At 30.5% G+C, this 16,392-nt stretch overlaps 1 protein-coding gene across 1 annotated transcript; it reads left to right on the forward strand.

The window, feature by feature from the left end:
* Positions 1-3,206: 3,206 nt before the first annotated feature.
* Positions 3,207-4,009, forward strand: TRIADDRAFT_52979 (uncharacterized protein; the record flags this gene model as incomplete). Its single annotated transcript, XM_002109161.1, has 2 exons — positions 3,207-3,341; positions 3,695-4,009. 2 exons carry the CDS (start codon positions 3,207-3,209, stop codon positions 4,007-4,009), a joined length of 450 nt encoding a protein of 149 aa, XP_002109197.1.
* Between the last annotated feature and the right edge of the window lie 12,383 nt (positions 4,010-16,392).

The raw sequence follows: 16,392 nt of genomic DNA on the forward strand, positions 1-16,392 counted from the left end.
TTTTGTACGGAAATAGTACTTCGATGATTGACAATTGCGACATTATCTCTACTTTGATACAAAAATAGAACATCAGTTTAACATCAAGGATTCATACAAGTATATTACTTTGTAGACTGATACGACCGAAATAAATTCGATATCAATTTGTGTAGCGGTATACATTTCTAACATACATTATAATTTATTCTCTAATTTCTCGGTTTTGATTTCCATAGCAACTGTTAACAAAGAAACGCTATTTTCTAGCACCAAATGGAGCTCTGATTTAAAAAACCGCTTTTAGATAAAGAAGATATTCTGATTACATGAAGGAGGAAACCAAAGCTGCATACTCGTAATCTACATTAACTTGAAAAGACTACAGTGCAAGCAATATTGCAGTATTGTAAAACTGTGACAGCTTTGATTATATGTATATATTTGTTACGGAACTACGTTTCCAATTTTCAGCTTGTGTTACAGTAGTTCTCTCATACTGATCATCGCATTATATTTATTGGTATTAAAGGTCTGTTGGACAATGACGGGCTACCGTTATATTTGTAATTTAAGATATGTATCTCGAATGAGTCATTAAGTTGGTATAATATGAATTCTGTCAATAATATTAAATGACAGTAAAGAAGATACGTGTTCAGGTAGGAATTCTTGCTTAGATCATACCATGAGCTATATTTTAACTTGTCATAATATCTTATAGTACTTAAGTTAATAATACGGTTTGACCAAGTAACAATCTGTTATGTTTGTAATGCTTTAGCTGCGTTGCCCTCCTTTGATTGGATGTCTGCTGTTCACTTGCTTTATGCTATCTTATTTTAAGTCTAAGCAGAAAAGCTAGTTATTGTTGCTTGCTATTACTTTTTCTTTTTTGTTATAGACTGCCAGTGAGAACTACTAAAATAATGTCGTAACCTAAAGCAAATTGTATTTTTAGCGACTGATCTTTTGAGTATATCTACGAGGGCAGTTGTAGATAGTTTATGCCACTTAGACAGTGGTGATAATATTATATATCTCTAAGTTGATGAAAACATCCTAGCTTCTTTACACTATAATAATGATGTTGTTTGGTAATTGCTGAGTTGAATCTACTAATAGATGAGAAGCTGCAGATTGAAATTTAATTAATCAATAGCGAAATCAATGAATTCATGTCATTTCTATTACTTACAAAGTAAAACCTAAGTCTATTATAATCGCTTATTTGTTTTCTATAGATTACCTGCTATGTCACCTTTAATCGTCTGTAAATCCTAGTCTTGATATTAATACTTCAACTACTATCATTTAAATTTTAAAAATTGAATAATGGAAAGAGAAGATTATTATGCGAATAACTATCTCATGGAACTTCATTTATGCTTAGGATACATACAGCACCTGTCCATGTAGCTAACAAGTATGGGTGGCTATCAAATAATTGTAATTCTATTTGACTGCTATGGGATCTTTTAATATATACAGTTAATGACAATTTTGCATCCGTAAAATCTCGTAAAGCTCAAATGAACGTAAAAACAATAATTTCAACTAAAATGACACAAATTTTTGTATGAATAAGAACATCTTATTCGGTATCTACATAGAACTCATGCTTCCAAAGTCTAAAGCCTTTCATTACAGCCAATTTATATGGTACTTTATCGAAGGTATTTGTTGAGAAAGAGTAAAGCATTTCCTGGATGATTCTCAAAGACATGAAATTTCTATTTTTTGTGTCAATGGAAGCAAACAGTAGCATAGATAAACATATTCTCTGAGTCTATCCATATTCACCAAAGGCTACTATCCAATTAATCAACATTTAATTTTCGACTTGTTCTAATAACTGTCAATTAAAAAATTAAATGTTGCATATCGTGGTGCAAATGTATTCAAGATCGTTATCTAATTGCAATTTTTGGCCCTACTCTTAGCTTTTAACGCCAAATGAGAGTTTGTCTTATACCTTCAAAAGTATCTGTTGTCGAATTTGTTTTTTATGTAAAATATAAATCAATCAATGATTATTTTATTGCGTACAAATACGGTATTGAATTGCCGCTATAAGAATGCTGCAATACAGATATATTGGGTAGAATCAATACGAAACCACAATTGCAATCATGAATAAAGTAATTCAATCAACAAATAAAGAAAGAAAGAATATTTAGTAAAATTATTTTTGCCGATTTACAATGAGGATCGTTAGATATTCATGCAGGAAGTCCTCATTTCTAGCTAATATTTCAATTTAATGTATTTTAAATTTTGATACTATTAATAATTGAATATTTTGATTACGCAGCTTTAATTTGGAATGATATTTCTGACAGAATATTTAAATTGGATGCAGCTTAACAATATACTAATGTATGCCATTCCTGATAAATTTAACGCTGTTTAATTTCTTGTGCTATTATAATTGAATATTTCGATTAGGCAGCTTTACTTTTAAATGATATTTCTGACAAAATACTTAGATATAAGAGTGTATACTATTTCTAGTAATATGTACAAATATGACTCAGTTTAATATTCTATGCTACCCGTGGTGGGATAATCAGATTTGACGCAGTTTAAATTTCTTATTTCCGGTCGAATATTTTTATTAATGCAGTTGAACTCGTATGTTATTTCTCATTCAAAATGTAGATATAACATAGCTCAAATTGATACTATTTCTGGCTTAACACATACATTTGACGCAGTTTAAATTTTATATCCTTATTGATTGAGCCGTTATGAATAAGTAAGGTACCGATATTCAAAGACTTGAATCACCGGAAAGAAATTTTCCAACAGTTTCTTCAAGCAATCTATGATGTTGCCTATAAATTAAGATAGCATTGCGTTGACAGGAATTACTTTCTTTCCTGATGTACAGTAGTTTTATTTCCGCTGTAGCTGCATTAAATGAGAATAAACATGTGGTAGTACCGGGCAACGTACGTATATAAATAGAAATCAACATTTACTTAACCATTAAACTTTTCGATTCCTCTTCCTGAACAATCGCTGATAAGTTAATTGTGACATAGATGGGATGCTTTAACTTAGTGCCTTAATCGATTCCAAGTAGACAGGGTTATCTAATTTAACGACCAACCTTGCAAACTGGATCTAAGCGTAATCACAATCCCCTCTATCTTAAGAAATTTACTTTCCGTATGATATTATAAGCCAATTGAACTAAGAATCCAAGTAAGTGACGAAAAATGATGACCACTAATCATAATCTATCTGTGATACCGAACACTAATCCAGTATGGATGGAATCCAATGGATTACCACAAAGTAATTTTGCTACTTTGAATCAAAATACATCAGCGAGATTGCCATCCATAAAAAAGAAGGTATGTAGGGAAGCATTGGAATAAATGTTTAGATATCAGTTACTATTTCCTTAAAAGTCTTGGCATAAAATCTTATTTCGCAAACGACATTATATTATATTTTTAATGATCATTGCATGATTTTCATAAAGTAATAGCCTCTAGTCAAATTAAAATAATATTTTAAATTTTTATTGAAACCTTTCATGGTTTTCATTTCTAAACCTTATGGCTATCTTCAATGGTACTAGTTGTCCTTATTATTAGTTGTTTCATTTCAATGAAAATAATTTAATTTATTAAATTTCATATTTTTTACGTCATATCTTGAATCTATTGATCAGCTAACTTGAAATGAAATTGTTTTGATCTAGATCGATTATTCTAAATTTGCGATGATGCCTATCGAAAAACCAGTTAAGAAAATCTTACAACCACTATCGCAGTTATCCCCTAAAGCAAGCATCAATTCAACCGATCATAAAATTAGCGATGATACCATTGACGATGAGTCTTGTTTCACTTCAATGTGGGAGCAAAATACCATTAAGATAAAAGAAGAGTTTCTGGCTGCCTATCTAATAGAACTAGAAGCTGAAATTGCTAAGTTATCAGCTGAAAATGATGTTTTACTCAATCGATTACGCCATTGGCAGTTCTACCAAACTCGTATGCAGCAAATGAAGTAGTAATGCCAGATATCCAAGTCCTTTTAGGCTGGTGAAAATAATCTTCAAATCGCTGATGATAGCCCTTCAGTATCTACTATTATCACTATATTACTGATATTGTTATAAAAGAGAAATTAAAGAATACATGGAACTTATTTTCATGATCTTCTCGCAAAATTGTAGTTAACGTATATTAAATTCTTTTCAATTTTAACTAATTTGTAACATGTTACAGATAACTTTCAGTAAAGTTTAAATGCCTATGTAGTGAGTACCTTAAATTGGGTATGACATTTGCTTGTAGATGTTATATTATCGCTATAAAGCATAAGAAAATGTAGTTTTCCTACTATCTGTGATGTGTGTAATGAAGAATTATGTTCTATTATTTCTGTCTACGACGGTAAACCACTTTCAGCAAAGGTTAATAATTATGTAGTACGTATCTTAAATTGCGTATAATATTTGCGATTAGATGTTATTTTATCGCTTTATAGCATTTGAATATGTAGTGTTCCTACTATTAGTGGTGTATGTAATAAAATAATTATGTTCAATTATTTCTCTCTACCATTGTTTAAGTTGAGTAGTGTTCATCTTAATTGAGAGAAAGGAGCAAGAAAGAAACGTAAAGAAAGGCACTACTAAAACTGTTATCTCTGCCGAAAAGATGGATAGATCCAACTGAGAATCGCGCAGACATAAGAGTCACCACCCTCAGTTAGAAATAAGTGTAATAAAATAATTATACTATGTTATTTCTCTCTATGTCGGTAAACATTGCGATAGTCCACGTCTTAAAATAAAAGTCAAGAGCAAGAAAAAACGTAAATAAAGGCACCAATGAAATTATTATCCCTGCTAAGAAGATGGATAGATCTATCAGAAAACTGAATACAGATATAGCAGCCGCCATCCTCAATTAGCAATGGGAAGTGAGAAAGTAATAGAGGGTTTAATGAGTCGACACTCAACCGGAAATAGTTGCCACACACAGGTTAACATAAATTACTTAGAAGAAATGGATTCTTGATTATAGATTATAAATCTTAGAACTCAACGATAAGTACATTTAGAGCTACAAGCAGGCCTTTAGAAGAACGATAGCATTAGAGCGTTATTAGCGTTACCGCCATAATATTTATTGAGTTCTAGAGTGGAAATGAGCAGCATTTACAGCTTAAAAGATAGAATACTGTTGCGATAGTGTTGGTATCGTAAAGCTTATACCTTTTAGCTCAGCAATTAAAATGTAATAAAGTAGAGGTTTGTCCTCACATCGAGCATATTTAGATACTTATATGTAGTTGGCTATGTACCTTATTATCGCTAAATTTAGTAGAAACTATTCTTAGTATGCTTCATACTGAGGATATAATTGTATATTTCATATTAAGACCTCAAAGCGGCGTTTTCAGCCACGAGAAGTAGAAAAAGGTAGAATAATGTAGGATAACTTGTTTGCATACTTACTTGTGTTATGAGCTCTAAGCTAGGAACAGTGTTAACGAGAATAACTTGATTTCCTAGGTGATTTTCCATATATATAGTTTGAATCTATTTATGAGATTGACAGTCGCTAAGAGTATATAAAAATATTCATAGCTGCGATTTTTAATCCTGCATTTAATAGTGAATAATTGCATTATCAGTTCATGTTATAAGATGTTGATGAAATCAGTGTGATCAAGCTCGGATAATATTCCTATATTCCCATTCATATGAAGTTCTTTGATCGTAGAGCGTAGCACATGATAGTACACTACCTGCTTTTTCTTTCTCATTTCTATATAACTCTCTTCTACTATGTATTCTATATTCTAAAACAATTCTCAATCATTTATTTTTGTTAGTTAGTTCTGCGACTTACCCGTGTTTTCGTTAAGTTATTCGCTGTGTCTGTTCTGTTCTACTCTGCCTACTCAATTCAATTCAATCATCACGTTTTTCCACGCTTTAGCCTTACAGAGTTTTTTATAACACTGACAGCAATCAAGAATATTATATCTCTTTATTATGTGTATTTTTTTGCTGTTATGATAGGCTGATAATTATTCCAAACATCATCCGTTACATGCTATATACTACGGTATAGTTAAGGTGGCATATAATGTCTAAAAATAATATTTACCAATCTATGAAGAATTTTTTACCAGATATGAAAGGTATTATGCAAGAGCACTAACTTTCTATTTACTCATATCAGATGTTCTGTTATTGTAAAGATTCTATTTACTTTTGTGAACAAATGGCTTACCTCTTCAATGAGGATGGTTTATATCTTGTCATTAGCTATGAGTAAGACAAGATTGACTGATTATTAGCATACCAAAGGAATAATCTTTCACTGCTTGTTATGTTTAAATCAAGAAGAGTCTTAGCGATTAGCTAGCCCAACAATCTTCTCCTTGATAAGAGGATCGACTAGGCAATGGAACTTAAAAGTCATCAAGCATAGCCAACAAGTTAGAGATGATGGGAGTCAGTACACAGCGAAAAATACGCATAAATACTTCCAAAATGTTACCGACTAATCCTATTTCCTATCCTAAATATGTCAAGCATGTAAAAATGTATATAAAATTGTAGAGTAGGATTTTTATTGAGCCTAAGTGAGAAAAGACAGCCAGTCTACAATAAAGTATGCTCTTTTCTAGTCTGTTACATAAAATGATGATGATTCATAGTCCGGCATCAAAGTTTAATAAACTATAAAGTGGATCTACAACTTCGAAGGAAGTTCGAGTAGAGTAACCATTAATTAACATCCTTGTAGAACTTCTTCAATCATATAAGTGCAGTTAGTTCTACAGAACCATTAGAAAGCTCATAAAGACCTGGCAGTCCATTGCCTATCATTATACATTAAAACAAGACATCTATAACTCTACAAATATTAACAAGAATTCAAGAAAAATTTTCGATATAAATTATCTACTTTATGGACGTACGCCGTTCTGCAATAAAACAAATTTTCAGAAGCCTACTGATCATGATATTACAACTACTACTATTAATAAAAAGCCTTTCTATTGAGTTTGGTAATAATGATTATAATCCGTTCAACTAGAGAGTTAACACTCTAGGAAAGGAAACGTTCAGTTCAGTTATGTTTTTAATTTCTATTCCTTCTATTTACTTCCTTAAGATGAACGAAATCTGTTAGATTTCAACCTTAACCAGAGTAATAATAGATAACTATACCATTAATTGCGGTAATTTATGAAATATCTATCTATCAAGGCATTACCGAGTATTCCTTTCTGGACGTCGACATACAATATTGATTCCGTTAATATTTACCTTATATCCTTAGACTAAGAGAATTGATTATTTAATATTACAGTCTCCATTTCCGGCATAGACTGTAGAGTAAAATATTGCTTTCCATGCTATATTGATTTTACTTTCTCAATTTGAAGTTATTTTAAATATACTTTAAGTTATCATAACTCATCATTGCTTTGCAGATACTTTCATCCACTCGGAGGATAAAATATACTTTGAAGCATGAGGTACTTTCAAACATTGAAAAATTATCAATATATTTTCACTGATTGTTTAGTATAAATATAAAGGAGATTGCTTCCTTGTCTTGACCCAATGAAGTGTAAAATCAAAATTTTACTTTCAAGCATAATTAATCTTATTGACTGTAAAGTTAAACTATATTGCTTTGCATGCTGTATTGATTTTGCCTTCATACTTCAAAGTCATATTATGTTGTCACAAACCAGCTTCGTGACAAGGATAACGTAAAACAAATCTCTAAATTACTATAGTCTTCCGGAATTCAGTATCCCTTAATTACCTCACAAGAATTTAGACGCCTTTGATTCTACGTTAAACTCAACTAGACAATTGAGAACTGCTTTATTCAACTATCTGACGGGCTTATATACCCTTCTACAGCAGCTAACATTCACAAGCCATCTTATAAAAATACTTAGGTGAGATAACTAGTTTTTCACAGTCGGACTACAATATGTCCATTCACAGAATCATTTCAGTGCACATTACAGCACAGCATTAAATATACTGTAACACATTTATAATTAGAGTAATTCTTATAGCAAGTAACTAGTTTTAATATAATATCACTATATTATATTAACCAAATTTAGATAGCTATTTCTTCACGGTAGTTCGTACCGTGACATATGTATGTTATGCAACATAGTCATATATTGTTTTGCAGATTCTTCCATCTACTCCAAGGGTGAAATATACTCTAAAAATATTATGATCACTAACTGTGCAGTATAAATGTGAAGCAGATTTCTTTCGTTGTATTGACTCAATGAAGTATAAAGTGAAATTTTACTTTCAAACATAATTTGTATCGTACCGCAAGGTAAAGCTGTGTTTACCAATTTATAACTAACTGCAAATTTCTTCCTTCCGTCGGCAGTAAAGTGGAACTTTATTATAGAACGTAACTTATCTTTCTACACCAAAGTACAATTTATCTTCCTTGATTATACAGTTTAATACAGATTGCTTCCTCTCATCCACTATAAAGTAAATTTATAAAATATTTTTAAACCATAACGTAAAATTATGTTTATTCAGCATATTTTTGTATTTTAGAGCTTCGACCAGATCAGCAGATTAGGTAATATGTATTTCATATTGGTATCTGCTATTTTTAGTTTCTATTTAGCATCTTATTTGAAATGCAAATCCTATCTTATGAGCACCTAATTTCTAGTTTCGGATGAATTAATTAAAGCATTTGCTCAAGTAATAAAAAGAATTTCTATTTAACCTAAACTTTTGTGTATAATATAAGCATATTTTGTTTGACTTTGATATTTCTGTAAGTATAATTCTCAGCAACGTAAGTGCCTGAGCAGCATATCAGCAAATACAATTCTGTGGTTAACGAAACTATTCGAATTACTTTTATTCATTTAAAAACAATTTTCTGCAGTCCTTGAACAACTAAAATCAATTAACTTCTGCTAAACTGGATAGGAACGTTGAAAATTGTAAAAGAATGAAGTAAGTTGGGAAGAAAACATTTATTAATCACATTGTCGTAACACAGGTTAGAAAAATATCTGATAAAAATAAAAAATTAAGATACAAATAGATAATTAGGCCTAAAGAAAGGGGAAATAAAGTAACTTTGCCCATGAGTTCATTGCAAAGTAAATTAAAGCAAAATAGTTTCCATATGAAATTTGTAATTAAAACACAGTTATCCGTAAATGAAGAGTAATCTATTTCTTGTACGATAGTTAGCATTTAATTAAAGTAGGCAATGGTAGAGATTCTGTAGTGACTGTAACTTTTGATATACGTATCTCTCTTCAGAAATTTTGTGTTAATTGGCTTAAGACGGCTGTAGTACGAATAGCACACTAAGATTTCTAATTAACATATTTTTTTACCGAGTGGCTAAAGTATTTCATGTATAGAGTCCGTAATGAAATGGATTATGTTGTAAGAAAGTTTGATCAAAAATTTTTTATTTCTTAAAGTTAAATAAGATAATCAATATAACATTTGTTTATGGCGAATGGAAATCATTATGGCCTAATCTTTTATGGGCTATAATGCTAATTGTTAGCAAGGATAAAACACAATTGTGCCATATCCTATAATTTGCACATTATTTTCATGGTTACTTTTGCTACGGTAATCATGGTTATAGTAAAATATTATGCATCAAGACAGTTAAGACTTTCAGAAATAGAAGGAAATACAATTAGATTGGCAATAATGACCTTATACTGTATTTTTAGTACTTCATTATTACTATCAATAATATTAAGAAATATATTTGCTATTGACGATGGACGTTGTTCTAATGTAACTATTATTTTAAATGGTAATTCTATGCTAACAGTAATAACTTGGTATATTAACTTTACAGGTACTTGTAGACTTTAAAAGGCATTATAATACTACTGCCAACGTCAAAACTTATATCGAATCAGCAACTCTATTCCTAATTTCAAATACTATGGTCATAGCTCTCTCTCAATTGAATCATAGCTTATATACTGATTCTACCTTAACTTTATGTATGATAGGCTAAATATATGGGATAAAAAAGTCAAATATTCCAGGATAGCGAATAAACTACCATAGATATTTGTTAAAAGTTATTATAATTGAATAGTATAATTATACAAGTGATAACAACATCGAATCATCCTCTATGCTTTAAATTTAAATGCTAAATTGAAACCACTCAAATTTCAATTTAAAATACCGTTCACACGTTCTACTGCAAATAACGATAGCAAAAGAATTAAATTTTTCAATAATAGCAAGAATACGGTTATCCTCAATAATTAATGAGACGTTACACATGAACATGATAATACAGTTAGGCAAGAAATTTATATTGACTATTTAAAGGAAAGCATACCAAGCAAACCTCTAGATGGCATAGATAAAGTGATGTTGGATCACTCATTTAGCGCATATTCTACGGCATAATGCGTTAATATGAACGCTATATGAAACCGTAGTCAGTTAAGTTAAGTATCCGCTGAAAATATCACTTCAAACTTGAAAGAAAATAATGTAATAAGTTTTCTCTGATTGTAGAATGGCATTTAGAGAATAAAATTGATTGCATTAGTTTTGAAATTGAAAAATAGCAAACAGCTATTAATATTACTCCAACTGATTTAGCGTGAGATTTCATAATTTAAGACCGCAATTAGCGATAGAATTATGATTTAAGGTCAGTATGGAATAACTAGAATAAACAATTTGATAAGTTTTGCGACAATAGCAATAGGCAATTGATTTACTCTAATCAATTTATTCTTCAAATTTACATTTTTAATTTTGACCATCCTATAATTGGCTACTTAGGCAAGTGGAAGGTAATTGGAACGAACAACTTGGCTAGTTTTAGGATAGTAATAAACAGGCTGTTGATAATAGTGAACCAACTCATTCTTCAATTTCACATTCTGCACCTTTAATGTTCGATGAAGTCGTTCCAATTCGATTACACGATTAATCATCTGAGAATTGAGCAATTTCTTCTTGACACGGGATCGAGCTGCAGATTCATTATTACGCTTTCTTTTATTCCAATATTTGGAATCTTTCTGCTCACTTGGTACAGGAATTTTGCTTTTTCGAATGAATGATGATTTAATAATTGTGCTATTGGCAGAGTAATGACATGATGGCTCGATAGAGCTATTAGATGCAGTTTCTTCCTTCTGCATTGTTCTCATAAGATTAATATTGTCTGGTCGGCTGATCTAGTCATAAAAACGAAGTTATAAAATTGAAATTTTTTAACTATTTATATTGTAGAAATTACTTTCGAACGAAATACATGATCAGACCAGAAATTAATTTTTAGCCATAAGTCAAGGAGTTATTCTATCATGTACAATTAATTAAAATTACATTTTTCATGCTTGGGTCTACTAACGGAGCTTCGGTATCGGCGTATAGAGTCGACTCCGGTTGATAGTTTGAGGAAGAATTTACCATCGTCTTGATAAAGATTTATGTGGATATACGTCGCCTGTTATAGGTGTCGGGATATATATATAGTGTATTTATTACCCTTATTGTATTTCAGATATATTACCTTGACTAACTGGCATTTACTGTTAATCTCGCAATAAAAACAAGCATGAGTTTGTTGTAGAGAACACAATAACATAACTTTCTAGCGGTGTATTACTAGATGTTTATTTAGATTTATGACCTTCAATCCAACCATTCATGCTTGATTACCAATTCTGTAGTTGTATGTCAATGTGCAGATCCATTTAATTATAGTCCAAAAAGGTAAGATAATATATAATTATTCATTAATTATTCATCAATTGCATGAACAATATTGTTAAAAGCATGTTCACATCAATATCTAATGTTTAACATTAGATTACAAATAAATCAATAGTAAGTCATTTTTTAATATTTTACCTTAATAATAATAGTGATAATATTGTAAAATCAAAGGGATAACGGAAGTCGTTTTATTCAATAGTTACATTGTGTACTATTTAAATCATCTTTTCAGTCGGATTATTGAAATTATTAACTTGTTTGTATAATTCTCCGTAACTTTAGTCTGCTACGGCAGCCACCATGCAGCCGTTTATTAAGCTACTTAGGTCCACTTTAACAAAGCGACATTGATTATATAAAATCATAAATAGTAACTGCCATTATTTAACAATTTACAACATGATATGATTATAGATTGATAAATATTTATGTTTACGTGCTTTAATCTTTATTTAGCTACAGCACGGTAATGGCCGAAAAATTGTAATAGCAATAGAACATACGTAAGTTAAACGCAATAGGTTGTCCTTTTTATTACGTCTCCTTGCTTATTCTATTGTTGGAGTTCCCAAAACCTGTACACGAATATCAAGCACCAGCGTATCGTTAATATATATTTACAGTTGTAAATTAGCTAGAGACTGTTTAGACAATAATACAAAGATATCGACTATTTGATAATTAGGAATATTCAGATCAGTGTTTTTTGGATGCCCCAGCGTTATTTATTTTTATTAAACATTGTCAAAACTATAACAAAATCATTTATTTAAATAGGCAAAAAATAAAATTTCCATACTCTATTTAGGTATCTTAAGTAATCTGTTACTATTAGATAGTGAAGATAGCGTCATTTGTATCTCAGCTATTGCCATTAAGGTCTAAATTTAAAATTTCTTCAACTAATTTATGGCAGATCTAGTACTTTTAGTCAAAAATAAGCTAATGTAAGACATATAATTTATCGGTTATTTTTGGACTGAAAGTTTCAGACAAGGTCTGTTTATCAGATATATACTTGTATTTTGCTAAACCTTTTATAAATAAGATTGCGTATATCAAAATAAAGGACTTACATATTCATTAAATTCATTCAAAATCATATTAAAAAGTTGTTTTGATTGCTTGATCGATTCCTTCGGGTCGGATAAAGTTGATACTGTTCATTTTCGTGACTCAGTTCATATGACAAATAGCGTTTCGGAATAATTCAAAATACAAGACGTGATACTCTATCACTTATTATAGGGCTAATGGTATAGATGTACACTTGTTTCATAAAGCAAAAGGTTATTTTTAGTTCACTTTCCTCTATTGGTACACTAATTTCAAACATTTTAAACAGTCTTTTATTACAACGATAAAATTAATACTTCTGATTCCAAAATTTAAAGAACTTGCATTGCAACAATGTTATTGTAGCATGGATATTAAATGGAAGGAATACATCTAATTCCTAAATTTAATGACGCTTTATTGCAAAGACTTTAATGTACCATTTATATAAAGGAGGAATGTTTCTGATTTTAAAATTTAATCATGCCAGTAATTACACTTTTAAAAGAGCGAGCCTAAAATCTTGAGTAGCTCTAGCCAACCATGCAAGTTGTAATAGACTTACTCGCTTGACTAAATTTTAATGGCTATAGTATTTAGTATCTTTATCCTCATCACCTGTTCGCGTCCATACTCAATAAAGATATTTTGATCAGTTAAAGAGATTTTACAAGCTTAAAGGTTGCAAATTATTATTATCACCATAATTTGTATAGTCGATGTTTACGCTCTCAATTTTCCATAGAGACCGTTTTAAAAATTAACAATTCTAATTATTCTTAATTGTTAGTTTTCATTATGATTAAAAGTGACGTCGTTCTCAATTGGGTGTTAAATTAAGCGAGAGAATTCGGAGATTAAATGAACCATTGTTGAATAAAGACGTTAAATCAAATTTAACATCATCTATCGACTAATTTATTAATTAAGCTATCTTCACATGGATGGTATATATCATCGACAGTCTAAAGCTGCTGCTACAAATGCGGCTGTGCCGTTATAAAACGCTAAAATGGGATTCGAATATTTACCAAAATTACGTGATCCTCAACTTTAGTCCTAGACAGAATCAAAGCGAGCAATCAGCGTATCCTGTTATCTGAAGCATAAAATTACTCTTAGCAATCTAGGTACCTATTTACATATTACATAAGTAGTATATGAAATGAAGATTCCTAAAGGCATATAAATCATCATTAACCTCCTCGTTAGTATAGAATTATGTCTTTGTTACATTATAACAACAATCGGTCATGTAACTTTGTGTTATTGTCTCTAATTTTATTTTACTTCATAACAGGCGACAGGATTACCAGCTGTTATTTCCATTTAATTGTCTATAATAGTTTTTCAAAAACTATTGTGCGCAATTTCAAATTTGATAGCGTTCTGATACTACACATTTCAAAATAAAGTGCTCTTTTTAACATTGTCAAGATTAAGTAGAAGAATATAGATATTAGTATAATTTAAAGTGACAGTATTCACCATTCTTAATCAAATTGATAGGATGATTCTGACTAGTAGACAGTATCGTAGTAAGAGAGGTGGGAAAATAAAAGAAGAAATAATCATTGCAACGGGAAATGTTTATAGTTTGCTTTTCTTCAATAGGATTACATTATAATTGAATAACGATAGTTATTTTACCTTAACGATTGCGTTACTATAACTGTATACCATTAAAATGCCATAGAGCTGTATTCGGGACGTTGATAAAATTAGATTTTATTCAATATTATCGGAATTAACCGTTATGAAAGCCTATTTGCGCATCGCGATTTATTAAGTAATGGATTGTTGGAAATGGTGTAATACCGTCAAATAACTAGTCCCTTTACTTAAGTAATCATCAACCTGGCAACAAATAAGCCATTACAGCGATAGAATATTTTTGAGAATAAAAGAAAATGATCAGAAATAGCTGATAGGATACATCGGAAAAATCATTGTTAGAATAATAAAAGAAATTAAAGAAAAGATATCAAATATGCTTATTAATGTAACCGCCGGAAAATAGAATGAAAAGAAATTGAATCTGCTCGACGAAGGTGATTATGAAGAAAAAAGATGATCTGCAGACGTCTATTACTCAATACTATTAAATATGATAAATTTGTTGACTAGAAGATTAAGTATTATCAATGGATCATTATCCAGTGAATATTGGATATTATAGATGAATTAGGGTAATTTTTTCGTATTACGTCGGATGACACCGAGTTGTAATTGCTTCCAATAACTCTGTCTACTTTTTCATCACGATATCATGCTATTTACCAGTATGCATTTTGATACGGTGTTAGGTAAAAAAATAATATCTCAAGGACTCCTATTTGATATACTTCCATCATTCTTGACTATGCTGATTGTATATTAAGTCATACCCTACATTAGAAAGCCATACTGTTTTTTTATTATGGATTAAAAACACGAGATAGCAGCTTGATCATCAAGGTAGTCTGTGTCTAGTAAATGACGTATTTTCTTCCCCAAGTAATTAACGTCAATCCTGGCTAGAAAAATTATCAAAAGATTCAATCCATAGGGTTATATAACACTTTGCAATGATCCTTTCGTGACATAACGTGAGTTATAGTTGGAAGTGGTTTGTTTTTGAATTAATATTGTGCAAGATAATAGATGGCCACGCGTCCCATTAAATTAGACCTGCTGTCATTAACCAAATGGCGTAGGTAACAAGAAAAATATCTTAACTGTTGTTTTGTTTGGAATTTGATTGATAACAATACAGTTTTATATCCGTACTTGAGTTTCCTAACTAAGAACTAGATTGCCTCAGGCAATCTGTTGTGGTAATGTATCTTTTAATAAATTGAAACAAAACTCTCTCCCAATCTCTATATACTGAATAAGTTCAATGTGCTTATTATGGAGACAGTAGATTGGATGATGAGAAGAAGCCGACATAAACTCATCCATTTTCAATAATTTTTTTTCGCAATCATCTTTAATTATACCTTTAAAATGAATTAGCTTATCCATGATATGAAGTAGCCTAATCATAGGTGAAAGGCGATGAAAGATGTTAATCATGATAAAAGAGATCGTTGCTAATTATCGAAGCTGATCATCTATTCTTTTATCTTTTCTAACGGAATAAAGTAATTACTGCGATAGTCGATCATATCTTTACTTACAATAAACAATTTTCATCGATGATCAATCTACGCAAATGATTGATATAATTGTAAATTAGTTAAGACAGCTTTGCTTTTGTATACATGATACACATTACTGACCTAGTTTGTAAAGAGTAAGGATAGAACAGACCAGCGGGTAGTCCACGACAAACAAAACAAAAAATCACGTCTAAGTTATTAATAACTGCAGTTATTGTTAATTAGCGTATGTTTGTTTTGCCAAGATTCTTTGTCAAGTGTAAATAAACAATTTCAAGGGCTCTTAATTAGTATTAAGTCAATATCATGACAGCTTCTGTTGCGTAACAGTTAGAATAACTCTAATGTAAAATTAGAAAACGATAGATGAAGTAAACGATTAATCAATATTTTTTGTTAAATCTAAGATGCACTATTGAA

The sequence above is a fragment of the Trichoplax adhaerens genome, genomic scaffold (assembly GCF_000150275.1).
Source record: "Trichoplax adhaerens TRIADscaffold_2 genomic scaffold, whole genome shotgun sequence".
In the NCBI taxonomy this organism is placed as follows: Eukaryota; Metazoa; Placozoa; class Uniplacotomia; order Trichoplacea; family Trichoplacidae; genus Trichoplax; species Trichoplax adhaerens.